Source organism: Carassius carassius, chromosome 27 (assembly GCF_963082965.1).
Source record: "Carassius carassius chromosome 27, fCarCar2.1, whole genome shotgun sequence".
Taxonomy (NCBI): domain Eukaryota; kingdom Metazoa; phylum Chordata; class Actinopteri; order Cypriniformes; family Cyprinidae; genus Carassius; species Carassius carassius.
Window position 1 is genome coordinate 28,170,100 of NC_081781.1, and position 10,673 is coordinate 28,180,772.

Below are 10,673 nucleotides of genomic sequence, written 5' to 3' on the forward strand. Positions count from 1 at the left end.
ATTAGTAGTTTGCAAAATGGATTATAGCATCTTGCTTGTTTGTTCAGGTGGTTCTGAGTTGGAGTACCTGGACTACTACAAGCCCCTGGTGTGGTTCTGGATCCTGATTGGTTTAGCATACTTCGCTGCTGTTCTCAGTATGATTGGAGACTGGTTTCGTGTCATATCCAAGAAAACAAAAGAGGAGGTATGTTCTCATTTGAAGGAATAAATTATGCAATCTTTAAACAATAGCTGCACCTACAAATCTATGCAAGATTTAAAACCAACAACCCATTTACAGGGTTAGTTTACCCCACAATAAAAATTCTGTCATAATTTACTCACACTCATGTTGTTCCAAACCCAATGCAATCAAATGTACAGTATGCACTTTGATCAATATTGATATGTGAATAAAACCCTAAACTAACTATCATATAATGCACTCATATATCTTCAAAAAACTTGGATTAAACCTCTGGATTCATACAGATAACCTTTTTTTCAATAGCCCATTTCAGTATTATTAAATATTAGATATGTCATCTTATTTAATATTTGTTTTATCCAAGCACTATAAAAATAGTTTGTATCAAATAAAGAGAAGTAAAAAGAAAAAAATAAATCATCCAACCAACATCTGTCTCCAGTTCTCCTAGCAACTATCAGAGTTTGGTTCCTTAAGTATGTCATAACTCACCGTAATGTTGCTCCAAACCAGTTTGTTGTGTTTTCAGTTTTATTCTCTCCAATAGCAGATGGTCATGTCTGTCAAAAAAGTTTCATTATAATCCATAGACTTATAGGCACAATATGTAAGATTTTTTTTATATTAATATATCCAAAACCCACTAGAACATTGTTATATGTTTTGCTGACTTGTGTACGTATGTTTTCCCAAATGTTTCGAAGAATGAGGTCCAAGGTGATTTTGGGGCCCTTGAAATGTTTTGACAAGCCCTAACACTTGTCCTTATTTCAGCTACTTTCAACATACTTTTGGTCAACATGTAATTTTAATTTTTTTTTTTTTTTTTTTTTTTTGTATTCAGCCCAAACTGTGCTACAATAATATGTGAGCAAGATTGATCTACATGTTTGTATGTATATATATATATATTATGCGTGTGTAGTAAGTTTTGGGTAAAACAATGTAGCTGAAATAAGGCCATAAAACCCATACTGAATAGTACTGAATAAGACTCTTGAGTAATCGGTCTTGTACTCTAGAATATTTACAACAACATTATGTAAAAATCCTTCTGCTTGCTCATTCACAAAGAAACAATATATTGATTTAAATTTTGTAAGAGATGTTTTGTGATAGACAAGCTTAATGCGAGGGAGTGAAAATGGCCATAAATCTTTAGTGATTCACACCTGAGAGACAAAGATAACAGAATGTGAGATTTAGAAAAATTGCTTTTTAAATTATTTGCATTTTATTTAAAACACAGTATAATCAAAACTTACATAATGAAGGTCAAAACATAATTATTGAGCACACTGATCTAACCACAGAGATGTGAACAGACTGAGTTTTTCCTGGAAACAGATTTGGTTCAACAAGTGAAACAAGTAAGTCATACATGATATTTAAGTGTTTGCTGCTACGCTCCCTGGATCCAAAGAAAAAATAACCATAATCAGTAGTCAAGGAGCTTGTTTAACCATAGAATATCTGTGTAGTTGAACAACTGATGCTGGTACAGCGCTCTTAGAAGAAAACGGTTTGAAGAATTCAGCAGGTTTCATCTGTGATGCATGTATCTGCTCACTAAAAAACAAACAAACAACCAAAAAAAAAAGAGAAAAAAATTGTGAGCATATTATAATACATATAATATCAGGAGCATCTGTATATGTATATAAAGATTTTGTAGTCATAGACTCAAGCATGATGTACTATCATAAAAAAAGGACATTTTATATCTGAGAACCTAATTATTAACTTATTATTGTTTAACAGTTATAAAAATGCAACAGAGTATTAATAATAAACATGGTCTAATCATTCTTAGACTCGTAGCATTTATCACGTGACACGTGTACACTCATATTACTTTTATATAGGCTATTGTTTTATATTATATAGAGCATGAAAATAGAGCATTTTCAGTTCTTTTCTCTGCTATCATTAAAATCTGCAAGTGGTGGCGCCGGCGCCAATGACATCATAACCCCTCGATTCTTCGATTTTTGTAGAAAGCATGGAAATACCAAAGACGCTTTAATATGTTGTGTGTTTTATTAGACAGGTGACGACTACACAGAGTAGCATTGTAACATAACTTTCAAACGTATCTAGTATGATTTTTCTCCACATACGCATGACCAGAAGGATAATAAAAGCTCCGCTGCTTTCGAGCCGTGTGTCGCACTCGTTCAGCAGCCTTGTTTCATTTCGACAGCTTTCAGCATCACCCTGCTTCATTCGACTACGTTAATAAATCATTAACAAATCCATGAACATGATTTCTGCCTGAGTCGCGTCGGATTGTAGCAGCTGTGGGGATGAAGAACAACAACTTCCATGATTCCACACACAGTCACCAAATTACGCCTTTGTTTCTTTGTTTTGTTTTGAATGTGTGCCCTCTAGCGGCGAAAAAAAAAATACATATTGTGCCTTTAATTTATATATTCTATGTATTCCAAATGTCATTCTTATTCCACAAATTGAAAATGAAACATTGTGTTCATTAAGACATTAGAGAACATATTTTTTGGTTGGTTTCAACTTGGTTATATTTGTCTAAATTTGCCATTTTAACATTTGTACTTGCAAATAATGATTAAATTTCACAAAGACAACCATATGCTCTCAGAAAACTTGGCATGAGTCACACAGACAACTTTTATGAAGTTTGTTTTGTTTCGTTTGTTTTCGTTTTTTGGAGCATGTGGTTTGGTTGCAATAAAGTGTTATCATATGGAAATAGAGCTACATAAAGCTCCTTTAAAAAGTCACTTCAAAAATTTTCATTAGAACAGCATGAGTAAATAATGGCAGAATATTTAGTGCACTAAACCAAAAACAATATTTTGTTATATCAATCTATTTCTTTTGGGCATATAGGTAGGAGAATTTCGAGCTCATGCCGCTGAATGGACTGCTAATGTGTCTGCTGAGTTTAAAGAGACACGCCGGCGATTGAGTGTCGACATTTACGACAAATTCCAGCGTGCTGCATCTATCAAGCGCAAACTGTCTGCTGAAATGAACCTTAGCCCACCTGTCAATCCTCAGATGACACCAGGGAAACGTGCACATTCAGTTAACCTTGGAGATGAGAGAGAGATGTATCCCTACACGCTTGCGAGAAACGGAAGCTTATTCCTCAACGGTCTCATCCCGGATTATGCTGACCATCGGGATATCACTAAAACACAAACAAAATGAACTGGAATTAAAGATGTTCACTGTGAAAAGTTCAGGTGGTTCTGTGGAAAGATAAGATTTTCAGAAAAAAGAATACAATGACAGAAAAAATAAGGGGGCAAAATAAAGACTTCACATTTTATATAAAGAAAATATGCCCTAACTTTTAGTGTGGACAAAAATCATTGTTTTCCATTAACAGCCATGCAGAAGTAGCCATGTCTTCTGATTAATAATTTTGTTAGCCACGTATAACAAGTTTTTTAAATTTGTATGATTACACATCAACATAATGTAGATGTTTCACAAGCTTTCTGTGGCAAGGCTCTACAAGGCATGACAGTCTTTTTGCTGCAAGAATGGGCTAAGATAGACAGCCGAGCAACTGCGATTGAAATAAAAGGGAATGCTAATGGAGAGCTCTCTTGAGCACACTACAAGACTATATCTACAAAGCCTGACTTTTGGTTCTGCCAGCTTAATGAAGTCACAACCAGAAGAGACACAGTCGACAGGTAGGTGTACCTGACTAAAGCAGTCCTGCTGTCAGTCATGTCAAAATGATCATATTTATGAGATGAGCACACATGAACATCACCACAATGTCTTAATTCCCAGTGACAGAGACTTCTTTAAGGACAGTTTTTACCCTCCTAAGAAAAAAGGATCACACATTGGCTGCTGGCTGGTTTTATTTTATTTATTTAATTATTTTTAGATCTTATAGGTGATAAATTCTGTTTCACAATTATTTGTACACTCTCAAAAAAAGGTACAAAAGGGATCACTGGGGCAATACCCTTTCAAAAGGTACTGATATCATATTGTTATATTTATACTTGACTTGCTAAAATGTACATTTAAGCTAATTAAATACACCCTTTAGGGGTTAATAAGGAAACACTGTGTATCCCTATAAGCCACTATATACTACACAAATTTGACTCGACTTAATGCATACAGTCAAAGACACCCATTACTCTTTTAAACGTTTTATGGTCTCACTCATTTAATTTGTGTGTGTGTGTGTTTGTTCAATATTGTTGATGATACATAGATTTCACTCAAAATAATTAAAAACAATGTCTCTGCCTTACAGTCCTTCCCAATGATTTCCTATGATTCACCTTTGACCACAGGCAGCCAATGTGTGCCTTTTTTATGACCACTCATCAAATTGAAGGCTTCTCTGTCTCTCTCTCTCTCTCTCTCTCTCTCTCTCTCTCCCACTCTCCCCAGATTGTGTATTTATAAAAAGTAACCAAGTTTTGGTCTTGAGGAAAAAAATGACTGAAAAGCTTTTGGGGCTAATGCAGCCACTGAATGTGTTGAATTGTGACTTGAGGTCTGAAGTGGACTCGAAGGCAGCAGAAGTATCTGAGCACAGGGTGCTGAAGTGTAGGGGGTCACTGTGGAGGCAGGTATAAAAGTGTTCTTCATGGAACATATTGCTCCAAATATAATCAACAAAGTTTTTAACACTGCAAGTATTTGTTTGTGCAGTGCTGCTTCAGTTGAACCATTCCCATTTTTGATGTGCTGCATGACATTTCCTGTGTCCTTGCTATTCGCTTAAGTCATGCTGTTTCTGAGGCCAAGCTGCTACTTCAGGTCAAGTCAGAACACTCTCAACAGCTGTTTATGCTTTTAAAAATTCACAGCGTACACTACAGTCTGTGGATTCATGGCACCTAGGAAACATGCTTTTTAACAATTCACAAAACATTAATCACTGTTGAGCCATTTGAGATTTTATTATGGAGATAAAGGTTAGGGTCATAACTTACACCGTGGGTGTATTTTAGGACCATTTATTGTTTGGTTATGGGATCTGAAGCATTGTTTGGACCCAAAACGATGCATGGCATCAGACTTAAGTGCATGGGAGAAGAGCATGAATGTTTGGTTCCATGTGGATTTAACCTTCTCTCTTTTTAACATTATTCAGATACTCATTATGGTGTTCTCAAATAGCCCTTACAAAATCAGCTTTACCATACAAAGCAATGCATTGCACTGAAAATTAAGTAGGATACAAAATATAATTTTACAGTTGCTGATATATATCCTCAACTCGAGCTGATCCATGGCTAGTAGGCAGCTTCAACATATGCAGATTAGACAAGCTCAAACCATTGACCTTTTCCCATGCAGACACGGTGAAGAAGGATATGAGGAGAGTAATTGGATTTCAGTGGGAGAACATACCTTTTCACTGCTCCTTATCCTTATGTTTTGTGTTTAATTGGGAACAGGTACCTTCAGTTCATGGTTAATTATTGTTTCCCATAGCAACACTGACAGGCTCACAGAAGGCCATCCAGTATGTAATCCACTAAAGCTGTTTTGATATAATGAGAGAACACATTTAAAATAGTAAGCTACAGTTGAATGCTTTATTTCATGTGAATCATTTTAGCCAACATAAACTACCACTCAAAAGATGGTACTTTTTACTTTTGGTCATCTTTGGTGTCAGATATTTCTGCTGCCCTGGTCTAAAAATCACCTTCTGCAATCCTGACCATGTTGTATGTCATGTATTTAAATGGAAATTTACTTTGGTAACACTTTATTTTAAGGTGTGCTTGTTACACAATACATGTACAGTACTTATTATTATAATAATTATAAATTATGCATAACTTCATGCAAGTAGCCCAAAGCCAAACCTTAATCCTAACCCTAACTATACAAAAAGTACATGTAGTTAATTAATATAACTCAGTAATTAAATGTATAAACACACTGTAAGAAGGACACCTTGAAATAAAGTGTACCGACCTTTTGAATCTGATTACATAAAACAGATTAAATGTTATTAGTGACCACTAGAAACAATCACATCTACTCTTACTGAACCTACTGGATTTTTTTCATGATCGTTCATTGCATACCATATTGTTGTTCTGATGCCTCAGTTGAATGTAACTGTACTGTTCTGCTAAGCGAGCGCTGCAGTCTCTATCATCCACATCGCCGGGCTGAGACGGAGAGATGCAGTTGCCATGGAGATCTGAGACACGCTTTGAGCCATAGCTCCACTCTGCTGCACTTACACTTACAGATGAGATGTGTCCTCAGATGATTTACTCTGAAGGAGGCAGGAACTGATGTTTCTCTCGTAGTAGACTCGCAGCTGAAAGCATTCACGACTGATGTTTATAAATGAATTGTGCTTTTTTTTCACTGTCTTGAAGGCAACTAAACTGCCCTTTTCTTGTACAGGACAGCTCTGGCTGAACATAATGTACTGATTTCAATATGATTGCGATATTTAATCCTATTCTGTTTCATATCTGCTTAGTTAACAACACAAAGAAAGAAGCAATTAAGATCTTCAGGCTGTTTTTTAACTGTGTGTGAACCAGATTCTGTGATTGACGATTTCATTTACTGTATATCGTAGTCATAGAGCTGCATCACAATTGATTTCTGAAGGCTTTTGAGAGCCTCATTTTTATGAAACTGGTTGCGAGTTTGAGACGGTTGTAACCCTCACAGTCACAATGATGATCACAGTGAGCTTTTTCAGGCGTCAAAAGGTGAAGAGCAGAGGTAAGACAAAGAGTTACCATAACAAAATGACGCGAAACTGAGTTAGAAGCATTTATGTTCCTGTTCTTGGATGGAGTTTGTTTCAGACTGAATCTTTTATTAACCAGATGTACATCGAGTTTCTCTATAAGCACAGATTCTTTGTGAAATCTACCATACTGTATGTGAGCATGCAAATTCTGCAGTTCAAATTGTTTAGCATTTTGTAATAATGCAAAGGTCAAATGTTTAAATAATAATCATAGTTGACAAATGATTGTTAGTATATTGGTGCTCTGCATCTTTAAGCCAAAACGGGGAGTAAAGCTGATAATTAGTGTGATTGTAAACTGCACCAGCCTTTTTCAAATAAACTGGATCACATACATTAGGTGTGTTTTCAATGGCTGTTCTGTAGCAATAAATGGGAGATAATGGTTGTGTGAAAGTTTTTGAATGCATCATTTTGCGTATGGCCAAGTCACTGCAGCACTGATATATGTTAATACTATGATTACAATAAAGCTTGATCTAAAATCCAGATAATCACTTGTATCTTCCCTATATATGTCATCATATTGCCCAGAACCTAAAACTTACCCCGTGGTAAATTATAGACATATGTGACTTTTTATAAAGATGCTGTTAATGACTTGACCTAAAGCTTACAGATAACACTATTCTTTAAAGGTACCATAACAGCAATATTTCTGCTGCAGTGATGGAACAAATAAAGTTCTGACTTTTTCAGTCCTTTTAAAAAGATATTTGAGAATGTTTTAATTATATTCCCCATTTGATGCCTAAAAAATAATAAAACCACAAACGCATACATTTGAATTAAATATTAATAATTAAATTTAATTAAATTAAAAACAAATAACATTCATTGGGTTGCATTAAAAACTATAAAAAATAAAAGTCTGAACATCCATGTAACATAATATATTAACATTTCAAAATTTCTGCTCATTAAAATGGCATAAAGTTGGCAATTTATGAGCTCTTATTGAAGTCATTTTTACTTACTCTCTGTGAAAGTCCTATGAAAAGAGTCACAAAATTAGCTTATCTTCCCTTAAGATAGTCAAGTGTAAGGTACTGTAAGTAGGTAAGTTTATCAAATGGAGTATATTTCTGAGTACATAACTCAGGAAGTAAAGATATCTTATAGATATCAGAGACCTCAAGACTGCTCAGAAATCACAGTCCCAGCATGAAGATTCCTCCTCTGCTTGGGTCTTATCATAAGGAAAACGGTCAAAGTTTATATTGCAAGGGCACTGTAAACCAAAGAAAACACAATCAATGAAACAAAATTTGTTACTTGGTGGCTTTTCAAGTTTTTAAAATTTGTCCAAATTCATCCATTAGCCTCATTCGATCATTAAAAATATATTTAAGGGAGTAAAGTTGTGGAAATAGTTGGTGCCTCCAGCTGCCCCATTCTTAATTTATGCCAGTTTATGCTGTTAAGCCACCTGGGAAATAATTGAGAGAAAATGTCAATACACAAATTACAGTCAACACAGTCGCACAAAAAAATACAAATAAAAAGTTCCAAAGGTATATTTATAACAATAGGCAACAATACATTGTATGGATAAAAAAAAGGATTTTAGGATATAAATATTTATATAATAGGATATAAAGATCATGTTACATGAAGACTTTTTTTGTAAATTTCCTACTGCAAATATATGGAAACTAATAATTTTGATTAGTAATATGCTTCGCCGAGCACTTCATTTACACAACTTTAAAGGCCATTTTCTCATAATTGCACCCCGCCCCCCCACATACCCCATTAGATTCCAAATTTTCAAATAGTTGTATCATGGACAAATATTGTCCGATCCAAACAAACCATACATCAATGGAAAGTTTAATTATTCAGTTTCCAGATATAGTCTATAGTGTTTATACTTGACTAAACACTGGCTGGCTAAACCGACCCTCTGCTAGCTGCCTCACGTCACAGAGGTCAGCTAATTCTCAGCACATAGAGACTCTTTCACATAGATATCACACTATAGAGACTGTGTCTGTTCCCCGAACTAGAAAATACAAAAAACTTCCAAACCAAGTTAAGATTAACAAATTAATTGAGGTTCAACAAATAAAAAACAGATGCAATATGGATAAACAAATGATAAAGCTTGCTTATTGAATATCAGATCCCTTTCTACGAAAACACTTTTTGTAAATAATATGATCACTGATCATAATCTAGATGTCTCTGTTTGACAGAAACCTGGCTAAAACCTGATGATTACATTATTTTAAATGAGTCCACCCCCCAAGATTACTGTTATAAACATGAACTACGTCTAAAAGGCAAAGGGGGAGGTGTTGCTTTAATTTATAACAACGTTTTCAGGATTTCTCAGAGGGCAGGCTTCAAGTATAACTCATTTGAAGTAATGGTGCTTCATATAACATTATCCAGAGAAACAAATTTTAATGATAAATCCCCTGTTATGTTTGTACTGGCTACTGTATACAGGCCACCAGGGCACCATACAGACTTTAAAGAGTTTGGTGATTTTACATCTAAGGAAAATCACCTGCAGATAAAGTTTTAATAGTTGGTGATTTTAATATCCATGTTGATAATGAAAAAGATGCATTGGGATCAGCATTTATAGAAATTCTGAACTCTATTGGGGATAGACAACACGTTTCAGGACCTACTCATTGTCGAAATCATACTCTAGATTTAATACTGTCACATGGAATTGATGTTGATGGTGTTGAAATTATGCAGCCAAGTGATGATATCTTAGATCATTATTTAGTTTTGTGCAAACTTCATATAGCCAGAATTGGAAATTCTACTTCTTGTTACAAGTATGGAAGAACCATCACTTCTACCACAAAAGACTGCTTTTTAAGTTATCTTCCTGATGTATCCAAATTCCTTAGCATATCCAAAACCTCAGAACAACTTGATGATGTAACATAAACTATGGACTCTCTCTTTTCTAGCACTTTAAATAAAGTTGCTCCTTTACGCTTAAGGAAGGTTAAGGAAAACAGTCTACAGAAAAGCATTAAAAGCTGCAAGATCCGATTACTTTTCTTCTCTTTTAGAAGAAAACAAACATAACCCCAGGTATTTATTCAATACAGTGGCTAAATTAATGAAAAATAAAGCCTCAACAAGTGTTGACATTTCCCAACACTACAGCAGTAATGACTTTATGAACTACTTTACTTCTAAAATCGATACTATTAGAGATAAAATTGCAACCATTCAGCCATCAGCTACAGTATCACATCAGACAGTGCACTATAGACCCCCTGAGGAACAGTTCCACTCATTCTCTACTATAGGAGAGGAAAAATTGTATAAACTTATTAAATCATCTAAACCAACAACATGTATGTTAGACCCTATACCATCTAAGCTCCTAAAAGAGGTGCTTTCAGAAGTCATAGATCCTCTTCTGACTATTATTAATTCCTCATTGTCATTAGGATATGTCCCCAAAACCTTCAAACTGGCTGTTATTAAGCCTCTCATCAAAAAACCACAACTTGACCCCAAAGAACTAGTTGATTATAGACCAATCTCGAATCTCCCTTTTCTGTCCAAGATACTAGAAAAGGTGGTACCTCACAATTATATTCCTTCTTAGAGAAAAATGGTATATGTGAGGATTTCCAGTCAGGATTTAGACCGTATCATAGTACTGAGACTGCTCTCCTTAGAGTTACAAATGATCTGCTCTTATCATCTGATCGTGGTTGTATCTCTATATTAGTTTTA

The 10,673-nt window shown here is 34.9% G+C and overlaps 1 protein-coding gene across 3 annotated transcripts in view; it reads left to right on the plus strand.

The window, feature by feature from the left end:
* kcnk2b (potassium channel, subfamily K, member 2b) overlaps nt 1–6,417 on the plus strand; it is a 65,457-nt gene extending 59,040 nt beyond the window's left edge. Inside the window, exons 6-8 of one of the 3 annotated variants that reach the window (XR_009424228.1) lie at nt 48–187; nt 3,062–3,879; nt 6,314–6,417. Coding sequence is in view for 1 of the 3 variants with exons in the window: in XM_059513311.1 (XP_059369294.1) it covers nt 48–187; nt 3,062–3,385 (464 nt within the window). In the remaining 2 variants the exon portion in view is untranslated. Of the gene's footprint in view, nt 1–47; nt 188–3,061; nt 4,640–6,313 lie in introns of those variants that run through there. The other 2 variants (XR_009424229.1, XM_059513311.1) reach the window with 2 other exon arrangements.
* The last annotated feature ends 4,256 nt before the right edge of the window (nt 6,418–10,673 follow it).